Source organism: Sinocyclocheilus anshuiensis, unplaced genomic scaffold (genome assembly GCF_001515605.1).
Source record: "Sinocyclocheilus anshuiensis isolate Anshui unplaced genomic scaffold, SAMN03320099.WGS_v1.1 scaffold30, whole genome shotgun sequence".
Taxonomy (NCBI): Eukaryota; Metazoa; Chordata; class Actinopteri; order Cypriniformes; family Cyprinidae; genus Sinocyclocheilus; species Sinocyclocheilus anshuiensis.
The window spans coordinates 150,208-177,933 of NW_015542336.1; the positions used below are offsets into that span (position 1 = coordinate 150,208).

Consider the following 27,726-nt stretch of genomic DNA (forward strand, 5'->3'; position numbering starts at 1 on the left):
TAGATAGATAGATAGATAGATAGATAGATAGACAGATAGATAGATAGATAGATAGATAGATAGATAGATAGAGGAGTGGATGGATGAAGGGGTGGAGGGGTGGATCGATGGATGGAGGGATGGGTGAATGGATGGAGGGAGGGATGGATGGAAAGATAAATGGACAGACAGACAGACAGACAGATAGATAGAGGGGTGGAGGGGTGGATGGATGGATGGAGGGATTGATGGATAGATAAATGGACAGACAGACAGACAGACAGATAGATAGAGGGGTGGAGGGGTGGATGGATGGATGGAGGGATTGATGGATAGATAAATGGACAGACAGACAGACAGACAGATAGATAGAGGGGTGGAGGGGTGGATGGATGGATGGAGGGATTGATGGATAGATAAATGGACAGACAGACAGACAGACAGATAGATAGAGGGGTGGAGGGGTGGATGGTCACGGTCAGCTGGAGAAACGCTTGTGTGATATGAGGTGGGATTATGGGGATCACAGACTCACTTGTACAGGTCGATCAGGACGAAGACCACATGTGGAGGAATATTGGTGTTGTTCTTAATGGCGAGAACGTCATCTGGTGTCCCACACAGGACAAAAACTGAAAAGCAATAGATAGATAGATGGAGGGGTGTATGGATGGATGGAGGGATTGATGGATAGATAAATGGACAGACAGACAGACAGACAGATAGATAGAGGGGTGGAGGGGTGGATGGATGGATGGAGGGATTGATGGATAGATAAATGGACAGACAGACAGATAGATATAGATAGATAGATAGATAGATAGATAGATAGATAGATAGATTTTACTCACTGTTGCAGTGTCGGTTCTGATCTTTCAGCTTGTCTTCCAGGTCCTCTTGGCTCCTCAGCATCTCTCTGGATATGTTGGAGGCGAACAGAGCGGATGGCGCCTCCAGAGCGTTGATGTACCTGACAGACGAACAGACAGAAGGGCATCTCAGTGTGTGCGTCTGTTTTGTGACGTGTTGTCATTTATATGTATTATTGTGAATACCAGAAGCATTCCTCCATGTTGTTTAGTTTTTTATAGATATACGCCGTCTTCCACACAGGTTTCAGATTGGGGAAATATGCGTGCCAGAAATGGACAAAGAACTCTGAGATTTTGCGTGCCGGAGGAAGCAGCCGGGTGAGTTTCTCCTTGTTGTCGCAGGAAAGACCGAAACTGCCAGCCGAGATGATGGGGATAGTCAGAGTCAGACCGACCTCCTGACTGACTGACTGACAGACAGACGGGTCATTGAAAATAGTGCCACGACTTACTACAAGATACTGAACTAGATTTCACTCTGTAAAGTGTATAATGCAGGTAAATCATTACATTTATTTATGGATGTTTGTGTTTTGATTATAATATCCTCATTCATTACCATTGCGGTTTAATATAGAATTAGCTATATAGGAAAAAAACTACTAATTTTACATCAATTTTGTTGTTATTGAAATTATCACCATTTCCGCTTGCTTCTGCTTGTTCAAAAATGTTTTATTTTTTGGTGAAAATACTGTTGTTGGCCAGTGTTGAGTATAATGCATTACAAAGTAAATAATTATTGTAATTTAATTACCTTTCCTTTGAAAAAGTTAAGTAAGTAATTTAATTACAGGTTCTTCTGCTGTAATCAGTTAAATACTGTATAGACTACAATACAGTTCTATACAAAATTGTGTATTTAACATTAAAATTTAACATCTAAAATTAATATGCATGTTTTTAACAACCTTTGATACTTTAAGAAAAATTTATGCAGTTTTCTATTATTAATTTGAAATAGCCTAATGTCTATCATTGTATTTTTCAACTGGTTGAGGTTGATGTGAGATTTAGAAATTAAATAGTAATAAGTAATGCAATACTTTTTAGAGAGAGCAATTAGTACAGTAATCTAATTACACTGTTGAAGATGTAATTAGTAGCTAGTAATTAAAGGGATAGTTCACGCAAAAATGAAAGTGCTGTCATTAATTACATACTCTTATGTCGTTCCAAAACCATAACAGCTTCGTTCATCTTCTGAACACAAATTAAGATATTTTTGATGAAATCCGAGAGTTTTCTGAGCCTCCATAGACAGCAAGGGAATTACCACGGTCAAGGCACAGAAACGTAGTAAGGACATCATTAAAATAGTCCATGCATGTGCATTCCTCTGCTTGTAAACAAGGCGCAGCGCCAGCGCATGCGGGTTCAATGTCAGCAGCATGCGTCGTGGTACTCTCGTGGATGGCGGACAGGGTTGGGAGGGTTACTTTTAAAATGGGGGAAGTCGTGGCCTAATGGTTAGAGAGTCGGACTCGTAACCCAAAGGTTGCGAATTCGAGTCTCAGGTCCGGCAGGAATTGTAGGTGGGGGGAGTGAATGTACAGCGCTCTCTCCCACCTTCAATACCACGACTGAGGTGCCTTTGAGCAAGGCACCGAACCCCCAACTGCTCCCCGGGCGCCGCGGCATAAATGGCTGCCCACTGCTCCGGGTGTGTGTTCACGGTGTGTGTGTGTTCACTGCTGTGTGTGTGCACTTAGGATGGGTTAAATGCAGAGCACTAATTCCTAGTATGGGTAACCAAACTTGGCCACGTCACGTCACTTTTTTACTTTCAAATGTATTCCGTTACAGTTACAAATTACTTCATTAAAAAAGTATTCAGTAGCGTAATCCAAGTACCACAATATAAAAGTAATGTAATCTGATTACTTTTGGATTACTTCAAGTTACATATTTAAATAAGTCATAAGTAATAGTAAGTAATAGTTCAGCCTGCATTTCAGCCCAGGCCCCGACGCCCCTAGGGCCGGGCTTCGTGCCAATTTTCACGTCATAGTTCAGACGCGGGCCGGGCCTCGGGACTGTTTTAGGCTTTATTTTTATATTTTAGACATCCATCAATTAGTGATGAAAAAAATCGCTGGTGGAAACAACACGAGACGGTGCTACTGCGCCTGTCAAAAATCACGGCGTATCCACTGAAAAAAATGCCAGTGATTGCGCTGGCGCCTCCATGTCCTGCAAAGCGCGCTTTAGCTTCCACTCTCCGCACAAACTATTGGATATGCGCCTAACAGTGCTCATTTATCTAGGTTAAATGTTTAAATTAATACTGTGAAATGCATGAAGTGTTTTATGTCTTTAAGTCGTGTTGGTTTGAGAAGGCTAAATTGATCAAACATAACGCTCAACTCACTGTCTGCCACTGCCGCTTGGTCGTTCCTTTAAAAAACAAAACCTTGAATTTAACAAACATAAAAAGTTCCAAACATATTTCTAAATTAACTTAATAAAGAAACAAAAAGAAATATGACCACTTTGCCATTAAAAACCAAAGAAAAAGACGGGCTCGGGCCGGTAATTCTGATAAGCTGTCGGACACGGGCCGGGCTAGGGACTATATTTGAGGCGCGTGCAGGGCTCTACCAGGAACTATGATGAAGCAGCGCTAAATCTATAGCGTTATGTCAAAATACTCATTTATTTCATTTTAAATTAAACAAATGTAATCCTGATAGTATTCCCACTTTTTACTAAATGTAACTGTAATCTGAATACTTTGTTTTTTGATGTAACTGTAACGGATTACAGTTACTAGATTTTTGTATCCTGATTACGTAACACCGTTACATGTATTCCATTACTCCCCAACCCTGATGGCGAGAAATCATTGAATAAAGGCGCTATTTTTGTTTTCTTTGAGCACAGAAAGTATTCTCGCAGCTTCATAAAATTACGATTGAACCACTGATGTCACATGGACTATTTTAATGATGTCCTTACTACCTTTCTGGGCCTCGAACGTGTCAGTTGCGTTGGTGTATATGGAGGGTCAGAAAGTTAATGGATTTCATCCAAAATATCTTAATTTGTGTTCCGAAGATGAACAAAGGTCTTACGGGATTTGAGGGTGAGTAATTACTGACAGAATTTTCATTTTTGGGTGAACTATCCCTTTAATTACTGTTTACAGTAACTTATCCAACACTGTTCTTGGCAAGAAGTATGAAAGTAAATAATGTGCTGCTGATGATATTTGTTAGCTTAAACTAGCTCAAATAAATGTACTCATTTATTCGTTTAAATTAATACGTGATGTATTTTGACAAGGGTGAAATAATGCAGACCTTTATGGTTTGGTTTAGGATTAAGGCACAAGAAGGAGACCAATAACGATTTGATTAGTTAACTTTATTTAGAAGCAGCTCAACCTTAAATGGTATTTGTTTTCTTCTCATTCTGAATGACTTCATGCCTTTAATTTAAAGAGATTTTGTCATTCTTTAGCTAGAGGTTGGGAGACGCGGTCATGTTAAGTCTTGACTAATGCACAACATTTAAATGATCATATTGTTATCAACAAATATTAGCAATTTAATCATCAGCAGTTCCATGAGGACGGTTTTGATAGCAGGTCACATCAATGCTGATTTTGTCCAATTTAAGGTTTTAAAAGTACACTCTCAGAAAAAAAGGTACAAAAGCTGTCACTGGGGCGAAAGAGTCCATAATGGTACCTTAAAGGTACATATTAGTACCTAAAAGGTACAAAAGTGTACCTTTTGAAAAGGTCAGCTGTTGTACCTTTTTTTCTGAGAGTGTAGTTTTACCTTTTCTGAAGTACAGACAGGCTTGAATTTATGTTTCAATAGGTGAAGCATAGGTCATATAGCTACAAACTATATGTATGTTGTTGACCATTGCATTGTACATGTTTGTTTACTTAAATAGTTTACTTTTACACAAATTAACTCAACAAATTAGCTTAACAGACCCTAAAACTGGGATAATAAGAATCACTTGACTGTTTTTGTTGTTTTTACGACTGCTGTCTTATTATTCTTTGCCTAGAGGACAACTTCAGTCACAAACCCCACTGTCTTCTATTCTATTCTATTCTATTCTATTCTATTCTGTTCAACAAATAAATGGTTCAATATGCAACTAAATAGTTTTAAATCACTTATAGTTATTTGTAATAGTTTTACCTTTGTCTTCTTTCTCTTTTGGAGAACAACTTAAGTCACAAGTTCTATCCTTTATACAAGTTTAATGAATCTAATTTAAGATTAATCTATGATTGTTTTAGTGTACTTTGTAGGACAGAATGTCACTGCAGAAATATAATGTTTCCAGTTTCATGGACTCTTGAAATCCACTCAGACTCACTGAAAGCTGGATGATCTGGAAACCTGATCCTCAGTGGTTGAGAGGTGGGCCACCTTTACTAGTACTGAATTAAAAGCCTACATGTACTTAATTTTTAATTTTCAGAACTAAACGTTCTATGATGAATCTGCTCACTTTCAGCCTGGTTTTTTTGTCGTTTTCCTCTTCAACAGCCGTTTCCACCGCGTCCTGCACAAACTTCAGACTCCAGGGCGAATTTTCATCCTCCAGCAGAACCACGTTTAACGTGACCGAGGAGTTTGTGCAGCTTAACACGTCAAACCCAGAGACACAGAGCACAGAACCGAACCAGAACCAGAACCAGAACAATCCCAACATCCCGTCCACAGTGAATGTCCTTCAAAAAGACACTGCTCAGTTTAATGCCACAGTCATTCCTGAAGCTCATAAATCTTGATTAATTCCATCAGAAAGGTCAGATCTAACCTCCAACAACACTGTTCACATGACGTCTGAAAAAACATTATACATCGACTGCTGTGAGAGTTTTCTGCGTTTGTGTTTCTACAGGAACCTGCGCTCAGGTGTGTCTCTGCGTGTTAATGAACAACCGACAGTGAACAAACAATATCAACCTGATCTGAGAGAAAAGAGCTTCATCTCTAGTTGCTTTCTGTTTGATCTAAGCTGATGTCTGCTGGCCGTATCAATGAGCCTTAACGGGGTCATATGATGCGATTTCAAGTTTTCCTTTCTCTTTGCCTTTAATGTAGGTCCCTCAGCTGAAATTACAATCAATAATATCCAAATGTCTCTGAAAATGTCCCCAGGACAATATTTGGCTGAGATACATCTATTTGAATATTTGGAATCTGAGGGTCTAAATCTAAATACTGAGAAAATCATCTTTAAAGTTGTCCAAATGAAGTTCTTAGCAATGCATATTACTAATCAAAAATTAAGTTTTGATATATTTACAGTAGGAAATGTACTAAATATCTTCATGGAACATGATCTTTACTTAATATCCTAATGATTTTTGGCATAAAAGAAAAATCGATCATTTTGACCAATACAATGTTTTTTGGATCGTTTATTTTTATATTTTTGATATTTACAAAATATGAGATTGGAGAGAAAAATATTAGTAGCCTACACAATTTCAATACTTCGTGCGCTCGCTAAACCTTTACGTTACGCTTAAAAACGTTTGCTCGCAAGAAAACTGAAATATGTTTTTTCCCTCCCGTTTCATATTATTTCCATCACAAACGTTTTGCGAGCGAACGCAAAAATACTGAAATGTTCTTTCCTTAAAAAAAACATCAAGAGGAAGCACCTCAATAAATGTGAAACAATTTAGAGCCAAAGGGAAAATAGTTGACATAATTGCTTTATAATGGTTGTTAATCAAAATGTTCTTTGGAAGACAATTGAAGAGCGCTCGTGTTTCCGTGATCGGTGGATCTGTGTACGACCGAGTGTCGGTCACCAGGTGGCGCTGTAACAAAAACACCTCACAGACACTCACTGACAACAGCCTGAGGTCTGCTGCTTTCACTCAGTAGCTTCACTAATGTAGTGAACCTCAAAACTGAACATGCTTAAACAGTGAAACAAACCTAAACCGTGTTTGTACTTTTCTGAGCAGGCTTACTGCATTGAGCACTTCTCAGCACGTCCCTTTGAATGATTTGCTTTTCCTCCTTTATAAGTCCTATGTACTTTTATTTATTTATTTAGTTAGTTTGTGTGTGTGTGTGTTTGTGTGTGTGTGTGTGTGTGTGTGTCTGTGTGTGTGTGTGTGTGTGTGGGTAAATGTGTATATTGACACTCTGCCCCCTAGAAAATCGAAACAACTTCTCCAAGTTTAATTTGTTCTTTTGCAGGTCTGCAATAAGATATACTCAGTGTGTCAGATATGTAATTTCCGATTTCTCAGCTTTAATGCCGTTACCCTTCCTTCAATCCGAGCAGCTCCTTAGCCATCTTCGAGAATCGGCTAAAACACATCTCTTCCATCTTTATTTGACCCCCTTAACTCTAGCACTCCCTATTCTAATTCTATTCTTTAAAAAAATCCCCTTTTAGACTTGCACTCTATTAGCCTACTAACTGCCTGTTTTATAACATTTTTTTAAAAAACACTAGCTTCTCTAATCTTTTTGTATTCTGTCTGTTTTCTTTTACCTTATTATACAATGTACAAAAGCAAAAAAGGCCTAACACTAGCTTGCTCTATTCTTTTTCTATTGTTTTCTTTTTATTTATTATATAATTAAAAATATAGCACTTGCATATCATTGCTCTCTTGTTGATTTTGATTGCTTCCATCGTCCTCATTTGTAAATCGCTTTGGATAAAAGCGTCTGCTAAATGTCTAAATGTAAATTACAGTTAATTTGTGTTCTTATTCATTTTCTTGATGCTCTGTAATGCTTCCTCTGCTGCTGCTGCTGTTGTTATGATCAGATGTAATGAAGTAGGTGAGAGGTCGAACTATCTTTCTGTGCTTGTTACGTGACGCTTCCGAATTCCATGTACTCATCTCACAGCGCGGTAACGCCCCCTTCGCGCACGTGACCAGACTCCGCGCAGTTGATTGGCTGGGGCGGACCCCCTCCCCAGGGCGGAGAGTGCCGCAGAAGAACTACACGTGCGGATTCATTCACACTCAGCAGTGATCATGTAGCCTGCAGTATACACTGTAATCTTGCTCAATAATGCTCATCAGTATTGACTTCATCTTTCGGTTTCATGAAAGACGAGAGACTGTGTCTCGTTATTATTCTTATGCATTAACTCATCTTGAGTCATTTAGAGTCTGATTTGTATATATTTAATTGTCTTTTTTTTAATTTAAATGTCTACTTCAATTGCTGGACTAGAAGAAATGAATATGAAGTCTCTTTTAGCCGGAGGTCGCAATGTTTTGTGCTTGTTTGATGTGGACGGAACGCTGACACCCCCGAGAGAGGTAAGATGCCCGGCTATGAATTTATATAAAATCCTTTTTAATCAACATGATAGTTATGAGATAACATTATGCATAACATTTAAAGGGCTATAAAACGTGCGTCCTCTCTGCTCTAATGAGAACATTATATGCTTCTATTTGCAGCGCTGATCTGTGTGTAGGTGAAATATGTCTCGTGAGTGTGTATTCTTGGTGAATGAGTATGTTTTGTGTGTTTGTACAGTATACACGTTCTGCACGTAGACAATGGTTCCCATGCAACGCTCTTGTAATGTTAGTTCATGGTTAGTTCCTAAACATTACCAACATGCGACTATTGTACGGTGAACATTCTGTGTTTCTTGGACAGTTTGTTGGAGGAACGTGTCCCAATTCGGTTCGTTCTGTTGCATGAGCACTTACTGAAATCTGCCGCTTAACATGCCGTTCTGCTCATGAAGTGTTTATTTATGTTCAGATGAGTTGGTATCTGTGTCCTCAGATGTTGCATCATCAGTCCTGTCCTCCGCTTTAACTTATGTGAACGTTATAGTAATGAAAAATGAAAAGTAAAAATAACATTTACAGCTTATACAGAACGTCAAGACACAGAAATGCTGTTTTACAACGTTAATAGCCCGTTCACACCAAGACGCGATAGCGAGAATGTTTCAAAACCGTTTTAACTTAAAGAGAATCACGGAAACGCCTAGGAACGGTGTTAATCACTTTTACCGCTTTGATGATAACACTAGCCAATCAGAAAACCTTCCCACTTTAAAGGGCGTGCTGAGATTATTTCCACACAACATGTGTGCGCTAAGAGTAAACGGAACGTCCTTTGGTGTGAATGCTAATATTCATTCATCATTATCGTTCTTGTGAAGGACCTTTATACTGTCAGTGTAGCCTTGTGTTTTGGTGTGAAAGCTTCACTGATTAAAAGGGTCATGAACTGAGAAATCAAATTCCCCTTGATATTTTGACATGTAACAGGTCAATGTAAAACATCATGTAAGTTTCAAAACTCAAAACTTTCTCGTCAGTTTAAAAACAGCTTTTATTGAAACCAAGCTCAGAAAAGGACTAGTTTTGGAATGTGCCACTTTATGACGTAATAGTGTGGCTAAGCCCCGCCTCCGCAGGAAAGATCAACGCCTGCTTCTACACCACTGCCTCTTTAGCTCCGCCCACTGATACGTGCTTGTAGTAGAGGAGAGGAAATACTAGAGACACAAACACAGGATTACTTCAACAGAACCATACAGATGACATTACAAGATTACAAGACACTGTGTAGTGTAAGTTATGAAAAATAGTCTTTGAATTGCCTTCCTTGTGATCCTAACATATCTAGATCGGACGCGAGCACTGTTTCGTCATGTCGCAAATTTAATTCTCTCTTTTTATATATATATATAAAATCACACTAGCATAAGTGAACCTCAGAGAACATTATAAATTAATAATAATAATAAATGTAGTTCATGACCCCTTTAATTGTTCATCGGCCACACCTTCATGATGCTCTTAAACTCCCTCATTAAAGGGGTCATATGATGCGATTTCAATTTTTCCTTTCTCTTTGGAGTGTTACAAGCTCTTGGTGCATAAAGAAGATCTGTGAAGCTGCAAAGACTAAAGTCTCAAATCCAAAGAGATATTCTTTATAAAAGTTCAGAGTCAGCCACACCTACCTAAAACGGCTCGTTCTAACATGCCCCCACATGTCTACCTAACTATGTGGGAAGATTTGCATAACGCCGCCCAAATGTTGACGCAAAGAAAGAAGGCGTAACTTTTAGTCTCGCTGTAGTATTGTTCAAAATAATGTTCTTTTTAGCAGCATCATATGACCCCTTTAAACACCTGGGAGTTTTCTTATACGTTTATTAAAATGTCTATTCATATTCCCCTCCTAGCACACTGTTATGAATCACAGACGATATGACTTACTGTACAGTGCTAGCGTGAGTGTATGACAGTCTGCAGCTCTGACAGAAAAACAAGAGCGTTTCGTTACGCAACCAGTCAGTAAACAACACTGCCATTAATCTGACTAACGTGCACTTAAACGTCTGCTGAAAACATAAATGTAAAGTATACTACACAGGGCTGCAGACATGATGTTTTACAAGAATAGTCAACGTATTTGGACTATTTAGTCTACCCAAAGTGTGTTCCCTGATCAAAAATACTCTGAAACCTGTTGAACAGCTGCATGCCACTGTTTAAAGGGGTCATATGATGTGATTTCAATTTTTCCTTTCTCTTTGGAGTGTTACAATGGCCAGAGCACACCTCGCTTTTTCAGACCGATGAGCTTTGTAAAAATCGACGCGTTTCAAAAAGGCGGGGCATAGAGGAGCAACAATAATGTACAGTATGTGGAAAATAATGTGTTTTTTTAACTTTAAACCGCATAAACACGTTTCATTACACCAAATACACAAAATAATGTTCTTTTTAGCAGCATCATATGACCCCTTTAATGGAGTCGTAAATCAGTTTTCAGGGGCACTGAGGCCACAGGTCACAGCAGCAACCCTACAGTGATGTAACTCTGTGCGTGTGTCTGCAGAAGATCGACCCTGATCTGGACGATTTTTTCCAGGCCTTGAGAAAGAAGGTGAAGATCGGCGTGGTGGGTGGTTCAGATTATTCCAAAATCGCAGAACAGCTCGGAGAAGGAGATGAAGGTGAGAATCATACATTTCTTCATGATCCGCCCTAAAGACGGTCACGAGTCTTTAGGATCATTAACCAAACATGTGTTTAATGGGTTTTGGATATTGCGTCAGATGCAGAATGTGGAGGAGCTGGTTTGACTGGATCACTGAGTCAACTCAGACATCAACACAACAGCTGATATCCCATAATTCCTTTGTGAAATTCATCTGTGACCACTGGAATGGAGAAAAAGTTAGGAAATCAATACCAGTAGACGTCACTACCACGGTTGAACAAATTATTGCTCACAGGTTGCGTCTTTAAATCTCAGAAGGCTTAGTTCCCAGTTATGCTTCTCTAAACTATAAGCCTTGTCTCAGATTAATGCGAATGATGACAAAGGAGAGTTTAGTGAGAAATGTTTGATTTCTTATTGAGACTTTCGATGAGCACAGTTTGAGACATTCTTGAGACTTCTTATGAAACTTCAGAGGAGATGCTTGTGAGATTACCTTTTTCTTTTTTTCTTGGGAGGAACATCTGAGAAGCATTTGGAGTAGAGTATTGAAGGATCTAAGGATTCTTTGTAGCAACTTGTGTGTGTGTGTGTGTGTGTGTGTGTGTTGCTTCAAGAGAGCAACATACATTTGTGTTGTTTCATTTATTCATTAATTCATTCATTTATTTCTTTATTATTCCATTTGATCATATAATCATTTATAATAATCATTTGATCCATTTATACACTCATTCCATTTATTCGTTCATTGATTAGTCATTTATATTACATTAGTATTTTCCTATTGTTGTTTAATCTTATGATAGTCTGAGCATTGAAACATACGCAACTAAGATTATTCAATAAACTGCTTTTGTTTTTATCATCATCACTTTGTCTCCTGCTTCTGCTCTTCTCTGGCTTCTTGGCTGATAGAAGACTGTTAATACAATTTTGAGTACCAGGATATTAGACATCTTTGCTGACTAGCTGTTCTGTCATCAGATAAAACAGATATTTTCTGACAGGATCTGGCATCCGGGGCTGGATCTGATATTTCTGGCATGGAGGCATGATCTAACAGTATGGAGACAGAAACACAGAGATCATGGGTTTGATTCCCGTTGAATGCATGATAAAATCTATTCCTTAAATACAATGTAAGTCGCTTTGGATAAAAGCATCTGCCAAATGCATGAATGTACAATGTTAATTTGATTGCTGTCTAGAAGACAAGTTGATATGTTTGTGTATTTTTGATGTGTGGTTTTGTCTCACCTGTGGGTGTTAATTTCAGTCTCGACTCTCTGTTTGACTTTTCTCTAGATCTTATCATTTATCTAGATCAGTTTATAGTGTCATCAGCGTTTGATGATTGGCGTTGTCATTATAATTGTGCAGCTCTGATTAGATAAACCAAGAGATCCGGATTGAATCAGACTGAGAACAGTACACTCCAGAACCGAATCCAACCACATTCACACTCAGATTAGAGCAGAACCTGGATCTGATGTGAGTTAAAGTGACTTTGACATCAAGTCATCCAGTCAGTGATCAAACTGTGGGTCTTGAATGAATCAGAATGAGCACTGAAGCTCTCTGAGTGTAAATGAGCTTGTTTACATCAGTATGTGTGTTGTGTAACACAAGTAAAGGTCATCAGGATGATGATAAGATATGCTGAACAGAGTGCTTTGATTGCGTCTCATTCTGTTGTGTTGTTATGTTCTTTCTCTCTGCAGTCATACACAAGTTTGACTACGTCTTCGCCGAAAATGGAACCGTGCAATACAAAGATGGCAAACTCATCTCCAAACAGGTGATTGATTATGTGTGTCTGTAGATCCTGAAAATATTAAAGGGGTCATATGATGTGATTTCAATTTTTCCTTTCTCTTTGGAGTGATACAAGCTCTTGGTGCATAAAGAAGATCTGTAAAGTTGCAAAGACTAAAGTCTCACATCCAAAGAGATATTCTTTATAAAAGTTCAGAGTCAGCCACGCCTACCTAAAACGGCTCGTTCTAACACGCCCCCTCATATCTACCTCACTATGTGGAAATATTAGCATAATGCCGCCCAAATGTGCACGCAAAGAAAGAAGGCGTGGTTTCAGGAACGCAGTCGTGTTGATGCAGCCATGTCAGGGAGACGCTGTGTTTCAGTGCGAAAGCAAAAGCACTTTATTTGGCCTTCCGGAAGTAGATGCAATTAGGAATCATTGGTTAAGATTTATTTACAACAGAACAGCACAACCCAGATGTTCGAATTTGTGCAATGCATTTTATGGACGACAGTTTTTTGAACCTAGAAGAGTACAAGGCTGGCTGTGCACAAAGGCTATTTCTAAAATAAAAAAAAAAGGGGGCAATTCCGACTTTGCTATGACAATCTGGCGCTTCTGAATCAGCGACTGTAAGTATGTTTTGTTATTAGTTTAAGTATTTGCTATTGACTGTTCAAATGCGGAGTTTTGCGCAGCGCAGAGTAACGCGTTGTGTGTGTGTGTGTGTGTGTGTGAGGGGAACAGGGTCACATCACAGGAGAGTGAACTGCCTGTCAGAAATCATAGCACGTCAGCTGTCTTAACCGCGGCTTGTGTACTGCATCATCACTGTGTCTGTCACGCGACTCTGTTGCCCTTTCGGGCTTGAACTGATGGTAAAACTAACGACATTATTATCTGTCTTGATATTTACTTTGAAAGCTGAAGCTGGCGATTATGGTAAGGGGCGTTACATTTCCGACGCGTGCTTGTGGTGTTCGGCCAATCACAATGCACTGGGTCAGCTGGCCAATCACTACAATATGCGCTTGTCAAAACGAGGGGGCTTTGTAGAAAACGGAGCGTTTGAGAGAGGCGGGGCATAGAGGACCTACAATAATGTACAGTATTTGAAAAATAATGTGTTTTTTGAACATTAAAGCATGTCAACATATTCTGTTACACCAAATACACAAAATAATGATCTTTAAAATAGCATCATATGACCCCTTTAAAATGTGCTAAATATTTCAAATATCACAGAAGTTCTTTAGAAGTTCATAGAAGTCCAAATTGGAATTCTTTGTAGAACTTTAAGTGAAACTCTTTAAAATGTCGTCTTTATTTAATTTTTTTTAGTCTCTGTGTTGATACAAAATTGGTCTTGAATTCTCTAAAGTGTCTTATTTAATTTTTCAATCTGTTTCTCAGGCCATTCAGAATCATCTGGGGGAGGAGTTACTGCAGGACCTCATCAACTTCTGTCTCAGTTACATGGGGCTCATCAAACTACCCAAGAAACGGTAACAATTACACACACTCCAGAGATGTGTGATCACCTGTAATGTCATTACCAAATGTAATCATTTAAACCAAATCTCTCTCTCAGAGGGACGTTCATTGAGTTTCGTAATGGCATGATCAACATCTCACCCATCGGACGCAGCTGCACGCTCGAAGAACGAATCGAGTTCTCTGAGATCGACAAGGTATTCTCAGTTTACAAGAACTGTGTTATTTTTCCAGAATTGGCCAAAGGTTGAGGATTTGTTCTCATGAAATCCTCAGGTCTTTTTACACCCAGAGTAAAACAAGTCGGACAGTTGTCATTGGACGATTTGTGTTTCTGGTGTGAACCGGTCCATACAAATCGATAGTTTTGATTTAACACCCTAATGAACCTAAGCGCACATTTAAAATAATCCAAACTCTCCCGTCCCGCAGAGAGAGAAGATACGAGAGAAGTTTGTGGCGGCTCTGCAGGAGGAGTTTGCAGGAAAAGGTCTGCGGTTCACCAGAGGTGAGCAGGAAATGACATCACCAGCTCTCTGATGATCCGAAGCAAATGATGCATGCTGAAACAGAGCTGTTTGTACCTGCACAGCACATAAAACACACACGCACGTTATCTGTGTTAAATGTGATAAGCGAACGGATGCGCTCGTGTGTGTGTTGACAGACCAATGACCCATGAGAGAAAACACACACATACACACAAAGAAAGAGGTGCATTAGCTTTGACGTCTGGAGTCAATTTCCAGCAGTTTTGCCTCTAAAGTTCAGCTCAGTTTCGCACACACTGGCTTTGTTTTTTCTTTTTTTGGGGGTGTGAGATGATCAAGCAGTCTGATTGGCTGTTTCTTTAGCAACCATTGAGTCAGTGCTAGAATGTCGATGCAGTCAGTGGAGGGACACTAATGAACGTCTGTGTGTGTGAAGATAATTAATTTTTAATGGCTGATTTCTGTCCTACAGAGTTTCTCAATCACTCTGAGGACAAACAGTCATGCGGTTCACATCTCTGAAGACAGACCGTCTCACACACTAAAATGGTCATTACTGTGAGAATGAGCCTCGGGGCTTGTAAACGCGTTAAACTCTCTGTAATAGGTTGCAGTTTCACTGCTGCTTTAATGCCACTGGAAGGGTTTATTTTGGAGGAACACACATAAAATGACAGATTAACCCTATAAAACCTACTATATCATATGTGATACGCTTATTTCTAAGGTCTTAAAGGGGTCATATGCTGCTGCTAAAAAGAACATTATTTTGTGTATTTGGTGTAATGAAATGTGTTTATGCGGTTTAAAGTTAAAAAAACACATTATTTTCCACACACTGTACATTATTGTTTCTCCTCTATGCCCCGCCTTTCTGAAACGCGCTCTTTTGGAAGACCAAACAAAGTAGTTTTGCTTTCACAATGAATCACACAGCGCCTTCACGACATGGCGGCGGCAGCAACAATACTACAGCGAGAATAAAAGTTACGCCTTCTTTCTTTGCGTGAACATTTGGGCGGCGTTATGCAAATCTTCCCACATAGTGAGGTAGACATGTGGGGGCGTGTTCGAACGAGCCGTTTTAGGTAGGTGTGGCTGACTCTTAACTTTTATAAAGAATATCTCTTTGGATTTGAGACTTTAGTCTTTGCAGCTTTACAGATCTTCTTTATGCACCAAGAGCTTGTAACACTCCAAAGACAAAGGAAAAATTGAAATCGCATCATATGACCCCTTTAAACTTTGCTGAAAAACCTGTTGCACACAATCTACTGCATGCCTTCTGTCGTCTGATTGATAGTTCAGACACTTAGCAAGTAAAAGCTCTTTTAGTACCTGCACAAATGTCCACCTTCAGCTCATGCTTAATGTTTTTTTTTTTTGTGAAATCTTTAGTGATTTTTTTATAAAGTAATAACTTTGATATTGTTAGTGATATTTCAAGATGAACACTTACTGGACTGAAGCAGCTTAGCTTTCAGTTATCATTTTTTAGAAAAATAAGTGAGTCTCAAATATGATCCGTCAGGCTTTTGAGAAACGTTTATTTGTTCATCTCTCAATCATTGTATTGCATTGCTTTATATGTTTTGATCATAAAACTAAGCATTTAAGTCTCATCTTACTAAGACATTGTTGTGAGATATATAGTGATGACCGGTATTAATATAATTTCATTTATCTGCTATACTGTTACAAAGATCTTATTGATTTACATTACAAGCATTTGAATTTCATACTTTTTGTCGATTTAAATATCAGCATCTGCATCTGCATATATTTCCTCAGTTTGGGCCTCTGAATAAAATCGAGGTATTTTCCCCCACATATTTTCACTGTGTCAGACCAGGGGCGGATTTAGTGATTTGGGGGCCCCAGGCAAAATATATGAATGGGGCCCTATGTATTTGCACACATTTACAAATTTAGCCTTGAGGTTCCTTTTTTGTTGTGATGCTTGCTGCTGCACAATGGTGCCCCACAGTTGTGTCCAATGTTTCTACATTTTTCATGTACATGTTATAATGGCTTTCTTTCATGTTGTAGACCACGAAATAGCAACTGACTTACAGTTTTCACAAAAACAAAATAAATTATAAAATGATAAACTTCACAATTGAGCCTTTAAACTATTTTTTAAGAAAAGAGATGAGTCGGAAGTATAAATTATGATATTAATTTAAAACGGGGTTATGTGGGTGGATTTTCACATTGGTCTGAACAAAAACTGCAGACGTGATTATTGAAAATGCACATTGATTCTCTGCTGTTTAATAATAAAATTTAAAATACAATTATTTTAGTTATTTTAACCACAAATTTAAATGAAAATGAAAAAGAAATTATACATTTACACACCTAAGGACTATATCAACCGGTTGGTTGCGTATGCGTCCTCTACTTGGGTTCTTATGAATAAGTAAGCAGCATTTAAAACAATAAACATATAATACGATTTTAACCACAAATTTAAATGAAAATGAAAAAGAAATTATACATTTACGTATGCGTCCTCTACTTGGGTTCTTATGAATAAGTAAGCAGCATTTAAAACAATAAACATATAATACGCACTGGTGCTCAATATTTAATTACAGCTTCAGGTGCATGATTTTTTCATTTGCTACAAGCAGGATACACGAGAAGTGTGTTCAACTCGGACACGCAGACGGTTGTCGTGGTGATAAACATCGTAAAAAGCAACCGTCCGCGTGTCCGCGCTTAATGCGCATCTCGTAGATGAAAAGCATTTTAGGGGGCCCATGGCTTTTGGGGGCCCAAGGCGGTCGCCTACCTTTGCCTAATGGGTAAGTCTGCCTCTGTGTCATACTATATGAGCCATAAAAGCCTGATGGATCAAATGATACTCAACAAAAACACATATGCAAACTTTCTTTATTATAGATTTTTTCTAAAGGTTCAAAAATAGTTCCATTTAAAAATGTATTTTTTTGGACTATTATTTACAGGGTTAATGCTTTGTAAACAATGCAACTGAGTCAGAGAAGCAGCCTGCATTTGATTAATCAATCAAAACCACTGTGTACCTGTCATTCATTTACATGCTCAGGTTTGCTGGCATCAGATCGGCTGGCACGTGTTAGGAAGGCAGGGTTTGGTATGAGGGCATCTAATTTACTGGATAAAACTGGTAGAAGTTTGCGAACGGCTAAAAACTTTACTGAACATTATCTGGAAAAACGCTTCTGGCATTGTAGATAAACTGATACTCATGTGTAAAATGAATGCAAAGTTGATGCTCAAGGTTACACCAATGTTAAATGAATCTTTTCTTAAATTGTCTCTTAATTGTGGGTTTTGTCATTGTCTGTAGGGGGTTTGATCAGTTTCGACATCTTCCCGGAGGGCTGGGACAAACGCCTCTGTCTGGACGTCCTGGAACAGGAAGGATTGGACGACATCTACTTTTTCGGCAACGAAACTTCGTTGGTGCGTAATTGAATGGCTGTGTATCTGTATTAATGTGTGTTTAAATTTATTTATTTTTAATATTTGCTCACGGATCAGGGTGGAAATGACTACGAGATCTTCGAGGACCCTCGTACCATCGGTTTCACCGTCTGCTCCCCTGAAGACACAGCGAGGCTCTGCAGGGAGATGTTCGTTAACGCTCCACCCAATGAGGCGTGAAAGCGGCTGCGACTGCCTGCGTGCAGCGCTCCTGCGCCCACTGCTGGTCACTGTGGGCAAAGCCTGAGAGCCATCACACATGGAGATCAAACCAATCCACTGCTGATCTGCAGACTGAAGGGATTGCATGTAAATATCACTGACAGGGCCTCATCAGTGTGTGCTCTTGTACAAATATTAATTTTAAATCAAAAGATTTCGCCTTGTTTCATAATAAAAAGCGTTTTACTGTGGCTACATTCACACTGCAACATTTCTGGAGTGACAACTGTTTTTAAAATACAGTGAATCCTCTGAATGATGAAAGAATACAGGACTCAATCCAGAAATTATGATGATTGACAGTGCACTGTTTGACACCTCAACGCTGTAAACTAGCTGTTTTAACTCATCTTTTTAACCAAAGTAACATTAGCTATCAGTAATTAGTAAGTGGCGTTTGCTTTTCTGTTTACCTCGTGTGCTCCGTCACATAATGGTGCTTTATATATTTAAAGGAATTAAACAATTTAAAGACATTTAAGGGAATAATGAAAATTTGTATTTACAACTTATTGTAAAATAATGCATTTAAACTGTTTTATTTTAAAATATTCACGCATCCACTCCACAGAACTGCTCGTTTGGTCATATGGGCTATTACAAAATACATTACTCGAACGCATGAAATCTGACAAAACGTTGAGTAGTTTGCTTACGTGCGTAATACTGTCGGTCGATTAGCATTTCTGTCCTACAACAGTTGACGGATATTAATGTTTAGCTGTAGCCTACATCTTACGTCACATTTTTCAGCCGTTAAAACTGATCAGCTCGGCTTCTTTGAATGGTAAACCCCGCCTCCTTTGATTTGATTGGCCATCTCAATCATTTGACATTGACGAGTGCCTTTATACGCAGAGCACAAAAAATAAACACTTTTCTCATCCTAACAATAAACAGAGCAATAGAGTGCAGCTGAGCAGCAGAATATCAGAGACAAATTTGGCCATATCTGATCATTAATCGGATGTCTGCAATGGTTGCAGCCCTGTTTTGTGAGATACTTGTGAGATACACACCTGTTTCTGTGGTTTTCTAGCACCTCAGACGAGCCTTCGGTGTCCAAAACAGTTAAGAGTTTCAGATTCTATACAAATGCTGCTGTCACTGAGTGAAATATTCAGGAGTTCGGTTGTCACTTGTGTAAAGTCAATGACTTTAAACCATGTTAAACCCTTAAGCCATGTTATGCTGCTGTTTTTCATTGGCTGTAGCTCGTCGTGAAACCACAGGATGTCGACGAGTCGGCCGACAGCTCCAGATATTTAGCATGCTAGATATTCATTTGTCAGCGAGCCTCTTTGATGCATCGTTCAGTAGTTCACACATAAAGATTGCCGAGCGCTGATCACCCGCTGATTTCCCCCCGATCGCAGCCCGACCTGTCGGTGAGCTCGTTAACTTGCAAATCAGGCTTAAAATACTGTAGTGTGAACGTGGCTTTAATGAACCCAATCAGACATCGGAACTGCAGTGTGAACGTAACCACTGTGTCTCTGACCAATCGCAACGTGATGAAACGAGTGATCAGTTCTGTCTGTTCCACGTTAAGTGTTAAGCTTAAGTTTTATTATGGTCTCGTGATCTTATTTGAGATGTTTGTGATTGTAGTTGAATGTGGCTCTGATCTCGGATTGACTCTGAGATTTTTACAAGATGATGAAAAATCTGCATATTTATGAATGAATGACGGACCGAAACGACAAAATCTGATCTAACGCGAAGTTAATTAATAGTTGATCTAGGTGTGTCGCATCGCTCTCTTTTAGCGTGGTTAAGATTACGAATCAGTTTACATGTGATATTATCATTCCAGAGAGAATCCAGCATCGTTGATCCCTGAAAACATGATGCTGATCCCACTGATTTCCAGGGATTTTTTTATTAAGACCTTTCTTACGTTGACCGTTTCTTAATCGGACATCAAGTGTTTCTAATTATAAAACGGATAGTTCCGGTCCTTGATTCTGATTGGCTGAGCCAAGTTCGAAGCTGTTGTAAATTACTCTACAAACATTCGGCAACCACTTTGTTGGAACCACAACTGTTTCTGAGGAACTACACTGTTTGGTGGAGGAATACTGTTTTTATTAATATCATTACACTTTATTTGCTCTGTTTTATTCTGTGAAACCTTACTACGTATATGGAATAACCGTTTTATAAAAGCAATAACCCCTGTGAAGCCGTGGTTTACAGTGAATTTATAACGGCTAAGGCACGACGTGAAGCGGCTTCTTGGGGCTTATTGCTTTATTCAGAATCCGTCGTGTGTTTGAGCGTATGCTATGAATGTAAATGTATCGTTGCTTCATGTCTGATCGCATAAATGCACTTTAACTTGAATTGAATCATATCATAAAATTACACTAATGATGTAAACGGTGCTGGATTGAAGAAATTGTGACTTTAATTCTAGTAAACAAACTCATTTAGTGAGTATCTTTATCTGTTAATTTGTTACACGTTAAAGTAAAGTTTTAACACTCCCGAAGAAAGGAAAAACTGAAACAGTAAAGGGATTTTCGTGGTTCAAAAATATATCCATGTGAAATGCAAATGCTAACATGCCTGGTGATGAATCATGAACAAGTCTGTTCGTTTTAAATACAACTTTTTCATATTGCAATGGAGTCTGATCTGTTTATGGATGTTTAATGTATATTTTTTGAATGTGCATGTGTTATTAGCCTACCTTTCTGTATGATTAATAATGTCATGTGCTTTGCAGTAAGAAACAAATGTGTAAATCATAAATTAATTTTATTAGTCCGTCAATGTTCACATGGAAATGACGTCGACCACAGTGATCTGAGCTCTAAAAAGTGCTAAAAATAAACATGACGTTTACAAACAAACAATGAGGGCTCAGAAGCGTAGAAATCTGACGATCAAATCACTAGACAAACTGAAGAACATGCTACAGATCAAGAGACCAAACAAATAACGCAACACATACATACATACAGGAAAAACAACACAAGATCATTAAAGTTGCTACTGCTGTGTTTAAATGGTTTTGCTAGACGACTGTTGTTCTTCAGCTGGTCTACAAAATGCTGCTCGATTTACCCTGAAAAGCTCCCGAGAAAGAGTTCTGGGAGATGAAGTCAGTTTGGCAGTTTATATTTGGGGTTTTTCAAGTTTCAAGTGCAATATTAGTCCATGATGCTTCAGTTCCAGCATATATAGCAGAGCTTAATGGACGAAACCCTCCAAACCTGCCAAGATCATGTTTACGTCTGATTCATATTTCACCCTGAAATCAAATGAAAAATATTTAGCATAAAAAAAAATTAAGGTTAGTTTTAGGATCATTCTGATTTTTTTGCGTTGTGACTTTCATGAGAATGAAGCATCTACCCCCTAATTTCTAACTGCTATAAGTAAAACAATGAATGCTGTACCACGTTTTTAGTCATTATTTTTATTCTCAGTAATGATTCTCGTGATTTTTTAAATTAAAATCAGTAAAATGCATGAATAAAATGCATCTAAATGCTTAAAGTCAGTACAACAAGTACAATTTATGATGCTTTAAAATGCACAATGCTGTAAAATGCTTTACAAATTATTATTATTTTCCAGTATTATGAATTTGGGGGTAAATGTGTTAAATTGTCCTGAAAATAGTCTTTATGCAAGACATAATTGCTTACTTTTTCCTTTTGATTTTGGGGTGAATATGACTGTAAATGTGAATATGATACGTTCTGGACAGGTTTTGTGAGATTCACCCTGTTTCCATCTATTTAACATCAAAAATTAATGCATAAATAAATATAAGTGCCAAAAACAGCCACAAGTGTAGCGTGTGCCACTGGATCGATGCGTTTGATTTGAGGATGTTCAGCCATCATCTCAGTCTCTCACACCTACAGATGACTCATTTAACCAGAAACAAATTCTACGTAAAACTTCTGTGACACCGTTGCGAATGCGATGTTTATTCGGAGATGCTTCGGATCACAAGATCGTGTGCAATTATTAGAAATATTTGCATGTGTGCACTTGCGTAGAGTCTGTTTCAGATCTAAACGTTCCCGTAACGCAGCTCGTTCTGCTGAACTCAACATTCTCTGCACCCTTCAACTTTCAAAAGCCTTCCCACGATGCATTGCTCTCTCTTCCGGGAAAGCCCACCCTCCTGCCTCCCCGCAGTCCTGCTCCAGCCGGATCCTAGGGGCTGATGATCTGGCCCGACCAGGTCTCGTGTTTGGTTCCTGCTTTGAGGTGCGTGAGGATCACCTCCACGGCCTGGACCTTCACGTTCTTGGGCGGGACCGCACAGACCTTGTACGTGACCTCGTCTCCCTCCACAGGAACGTACTCTCCTTCAATACTACCAAAGAGACGGAGCAGTGATTTACACGGACATGTAACAGCGGGAAAACCTCTAAAACACTGTGAGATTTCATACACTGAACAAAATTATAAACGCAACACTTTTGTTTTTGCCCCCATTTTTCATGAGCTGAACTCAAAGATCTAAGACTTTTTCTATGTACACAAAAGGCATATTTCTCTCAAATATTGTTCACAAATCTGTCTAAATCTGTGTTAGTGAGCACTTCTCCTTTGCCGAGATAATCCATCCACCTCACAGGGCAAAAACAAAAGTGTTGCGTTTATAATTTTGTTCAGTGTACGAAGCTACTGCATCTGACAACATTTTACCATAATTCTTCATCAGCAAACAAACATGACAGTTTCTTCTACAGTAAATAGCTATTTCAAATAACAGGTTAGGTATGACATTTTAGTTCTTGATAAATATATAATTTGTATTAAAAATTAGAAACAACAAAGACATAAATGTGCTATATAAAGTTTTCTCTTTTTTAAAATCAGGTTCAACAAAAACTTTTTTTTTTTGTCATTGTCTCTTAAAAAAAAAAAAAGGAAATGCTCCCTTTATTTAAAAAATCTGTTTTCTAAAACCACAGAGAATAAAAAAAAAACTTTGGACACAATTAATAATAATAATTATTATTATTATTATTATTATCTTATAATAAATGTTTATTACTATTGTTATAGCTATGAATAGTATACGTTATAAAATTATATTTTATTGTTTTTGTAATACTTTATATGATTATATTGTTTTAAATATTGTATTGTTGTATTTTATTATTATTGTTATCATTATTGTTATACTTTATATTATTATTATTGTTATCATTATTGTTATACTTTATATAAGTATTGTTGTTGTTTCATTTTTAAAATGATGATTATTGTTGTTATTATACTTCATACTACTACTACTAAAATGATAATATATTTAAAATATTATATTGTATTGATTTATCATTTTTATTATTTTCATACTTTATTCAATTATTTTTATTACATACTGGTAAATAAATGTATAGCCTGAATGCACTGTAAGTCGCTTTGGATAAAAGCGTCTGCTAAATGCATAAATGTAAATGTATTATATTTTAAATGTTTAATCCTAGTTCGCTAACAAAGAAACCATTTTCACACAGAAATTGCTAGTAAAATTTCACAAGTAACACATTGAATTAAACATGGAATTTTAAAGTAGAAAGACTGAAATAGAGTTTTTCTTGCAGAACACACTGCAATAATTTTGTTCCTACAATTTTGCAAATAGTTTTTAGAGGGTTATTGTTCTACTTTATTATTGTTGTTATCATTATTACTTTTTCTTCTATTTTTACTCTTGGTTTTGAGGTGTGAAGTGGACCTGATTGTGAGGACACTAAAGCATCCGATGCTTCAGTCCGAGCAGGTACGTGAACTCTAACTCACTCTGAGATGTGTACGAAGATGTCCTCTCCACCGTGAGCTGGTCTGATGTAGCCGTGACCCTGCGACCGCGAGAAGTTTTTACACACGCCCTTAAAGACGGGACCTGCGTTTGCGCGAACAGTCCTGCAGACACACAGAGACGAGTGTTGTAAGAAACTACAGTCTGCCCCGACCCAGATTCCACTCCATGATAGATGTTTGATGCTCATTTCCCAAGGACGGCTTAATTATTAAAGAGAAGAGGAAAGTCAACAGTTATGTTGTTTCTAGATAATTTGGGATGATCACATCCTGAGCAAATGGTGACCAATTGTAGAATGGGAGCGGGTGTGGGACACCGAAAACCATCTCAGACAATCTGTCAGAACTTCATTAACATACAGAGCACAGCTGTTAGGACAGGAGCAACTTCATTTACATTAAGGGTAGTAAACTGTAACGGTGTAAAAGACCTCCGTGAAGTTGGCACCCCATAAAAAGAAATAATCACCAAAACTATGCCATTCGTTTGTGCTGATTTGTGCCGCAAAAACTAACGTTTTTATTGGTTTGGTGTTTGAGATAATAAACAATATTTTTTTGACCGCGTGACGTCACTTTCCACCCCATGTTGCCCAAATCGCTCCAAACCGCTATCACTTGTTTGTTCTCGATGTGTGCCGTTAAAAGAAACCCGGTAACCATGACCGCTTCTTAAAGGGGGCATAACACACACAGTTTCACCCAATCATGTTCATCTTGAGTACTTATAGTCGTACTGCATCCTTCATATCTCCAAAAAGTCTTTAGTTTGATCATATTTATAAAAGAAAGATACAGCTTTACGATTCTCTCCGGAAAAAGCCGAGCTCCTGGAGGCGCGCCGTGGGTGGAGCTAAAGAGTGACGAGCACTTGGGCGCCGAATGCCAACAAAACAGACATTTGTTGCAGTTTCACTTCCCGTCTGCAGTTCTGAATCATGACCGGGATCTTTTATAGCTGGGACCGCTCCATCTTTCAGTATCAAACGATGTGCAAATCCAGCGTCGAACTGGCCCTTGTTTATAAAACGTTCGTCAACAAACACGCTTGTGAAACTCCGTTGCTGCCCTGGAAATCAAACTGTTTACATAACGCTGGGTTCTTTAGGAAGCTGAACAAAGTTATCTTTCCCTTACAACCAAAAACACACTTCTTTGGAGACATTCTTCCCGAGCGAGTCCCGTGCAGCGCTGCCGCCGGATGAAGCGCGTTGATGGGCGCGATCTCGCTCTCGCTCTGGTCGATGCGTGCACGGGCGGGTTCTTCCGGGAGAAATGCCCATATAAGGAGTTCCACCCTTGTCTACGTCATGAAGAGCCACGATCGAAAAAAACTCTCCGAAACTTGTACGAACCCGGAAGTAAGATTTTTGGCACAGAAATACTCAAACGCTCTCTCTCTACCCCATTTAGCGTGGCCGCAGAGTAAAAAAAAAAAAAAAAAGTTTTTACAAGTTAGTGTTTGTGCTACCTTAAAATTTTGAGTTTAAGTTTAACGGCACAGATCGAGCACAAACGAACGGCACCGTTTTGGAACTATTTAGATTGCATGGGGTGGAGAGTGACGTCACTGTTTGTAAAAAGTTTTGTTTTCGTTATATTTAAGGTCATAGTTACAGGGTTTCTTTTAACGGCACAAACCGTCACAAACGAATGCCATAGTTTTGGTGATTTTTTTTTTTTATGGGGTGCCAACTTCACGGAGGTGTATAAAAGGTTTGAGTTTAGGATGTTCGGGGTTCATTCCGACTCCGTCGAACCCAAGGTAGCCTACTACATGTACTTTGTCACTGCTATGCTGTAATAAACATCTAAACGTCCTCATAATTTTTTTCTTCAAAATAGCTAGTTCCTGTAAACTGAGCTAACGGGGAACGTCCTTAGAACTTCAAGAGGGTCTAGCTGCAGCCTTGCACTTGCACTCTCAGACTTGCACTCTCAGACACTAGCCTGAGAGTGCAAGTGCGAGGCTGCAGCCAGACCCTTCTCTAGAACTTTGGCTAATGTTCTGGCACGGTTGTCTCAAAGTTACGAACAAACTTATTCCAGTAACGTTAACAGAATGTCCATTCAGAATTATCTGGGCTTTAATAACATTATCAAAACGTTAGCACAAAAACATCATTTATTAATTATTCATCAAACAATTTTTGAAAAATTGTAGTGTTTTCCAAACTTTACTACTTGTTTCAGATGCTAAAGTTGAACATGCCCTTAATATTTAATCTAACATTGACATAACAAGGAAAACAGTTTTTAAACCTTTAAAAACTGGATGTTTCAAATGTTCTGAGAACATTCCAAAATTCATAACTTAATGGGAACATTTGCAAAAGGTTCTGGAACATATATTTGTTAGCTAGGAATCAAAGGGTGTGGCGCTTGCAACACCAAAGCCATGGGTTCGATCCCCAGCTATAGGGAACACACTTATTTTTGAAAGCATCAACTGCATGACTGTAACTGTAAAGGTGCAGTCACATTAGCAGAATTTCGTAGAAATTTTGCGGGCAAAAAAGTCCATTGTCTATTGTCAACAGTGAACCAGGTGCGAGATCTGTTCGGGGGAATCTTTGCTCTCACGCGAAATTCCCCCTCCATGGATTCCATATTGAAAAGTCTGTTTCGCCCGCGAAAATCTTCCGAAAATCGGTAAACGTGCCCGCAGCTTGATAGAGTTGACTGGAGAACTGGAGAGGAGATCCAGCGTTTAAGCGGCCGTAGGGTTCGGCTCGTGTGTGCTGTATTTACATGGAGTACGTGCGTGTTCGTTTGGTGGGCAGAGGGCTCGGTAACTCCCCGGGCTGCAGCGCGCCTCGCTCCCAAACGCGGCTACCTTCTCGCAGGAACGGGAATGACAGCGGCGCCGAGCGCGGAGACGACAGCTCCGGTTCCGCCATGGACACGGGCACGGGGTGCGATGCGAAGATTTGAGTCAGTTTGCTCTCTTAACTCCAGATGCTTGCAGAAGACGACCTGCGAGAGAAACACTCACAAAACTCACATCAGATCCAACGTGTTTTCTCCCTGCTGCAGCTTTCCCCTCTGACGCGTCAAACAGTGCGTTTATTGACAAACGCTCCGCTGGCGCACATTGCTGTTTTTTATTTGCAGCAGAGCGACGTGCAGTAAAACAGCTTCTGCGCTGACATCTAGTCTGTGCTGCACAAAGCCACTCTCTCTCTCTGTGTGTGTGTGTGTGTGTGTGTGAGAGAGTTTACATTCAAGACGGTTTGTGTCCGGGGCGCGAGTGCTGCGTGCCCGGTTCCTCATGCACAAAAACCTGCATTGTCTTCAAAGAGGCCTTAAAGGGGTCATATGATGTTGCTAAAAAGAACATTATTTTGTGTATTTGGTGTAATGAATTGTGTTTATGCGGTTTAAGGTTAAAAAAACACGTTATTTTCCACATACTGTACATTATTGTTTCTCCTCTATGTCCCGCATTTCTGAAACGCGTCGATTTTTACAAAGCTCATCGGTCTGAAAAGCGAGGTGTGCTGTGATTGGCCAGCTATCCAGTGCGTTGTGATTGGCCGAATACCTCAAGCGTGTGACGGAAATGTTACGCCCCTCACCATACTGTGAGGATGCCTTGGAGTGATGATTCAAAAACATTAAAACCCATTATAAACGAGGCATTTGTTGCATCCAGTGGGGACATAATTATGGATTATAAT

The 27,726-nt window shown here is 38.9% G+C and overlaps 2 protein-coding genes and 1 pseudogene across 2 annotated transcripts; 1 reads left to right on the top strand and 2 right to left on the bottom strand.

The window, feature by feature from the left end:
- LOC107691107 (heat-stable enterotoxin receptor-like) overlaps positions 1–5,534 on the bottom strand; it is a 35,779-nt pseudogene extending 30,245 nt beyond the window's left edge.
- Positions 5,535–7,850: 2,316 nt separating this feature from the next.
- On the top strand, positions 7,851–18,745 carry LOC107691086 (phosphomannomutase 1-like). The gene is made up of 8 exons (XM_016489564.1): positions 7,851–8,133; positions 10,694–10,811; positions 12,523–12,599; positions 13,977–14,068; positions 14,155–14,254; positions 14,490–14,565; positions 17,886–18,001; positions 18,080–18,745. Exons 1-8 carry the CDS (start codon positions 8,020–8,022, stop codon positions 18,200–18,202), a joined length of 816 nt encoding a protein of 271 aa, XP_016345050.1. The 5' UTR covers positions 7,851–8,019; the 3' UTR covers positions 18,203–18,745.
- A 3,478-nt stretch (positions 18,746–22,223) lies between these two features.
- LOC107691088 (cold shock domain-containing protein C2-like) lies at positions 22,224–26,985 on the bottom strand. The gene is made up of 3 exons (XM_016489568.1): positions 26,798–26,985; positions 24,026–24,148; positions 22,224–22,586 (listed from the first exon to the last, which is right to left on the bottom strand). The coding sequence occupies exons 1-3, from the start codon at positions 26,944–26,946 to the stop codon at positions 22,424–22,426; spliced, it is 435 nt and encodes a 144-aa protein (XP_016345054.1). The 5' UTR covers positions 26,947–26,985; the 3' UTR covers positions 22,224–22,423.
- Positions 26,986–27,726: the final 741 nt, after the last annotated feature.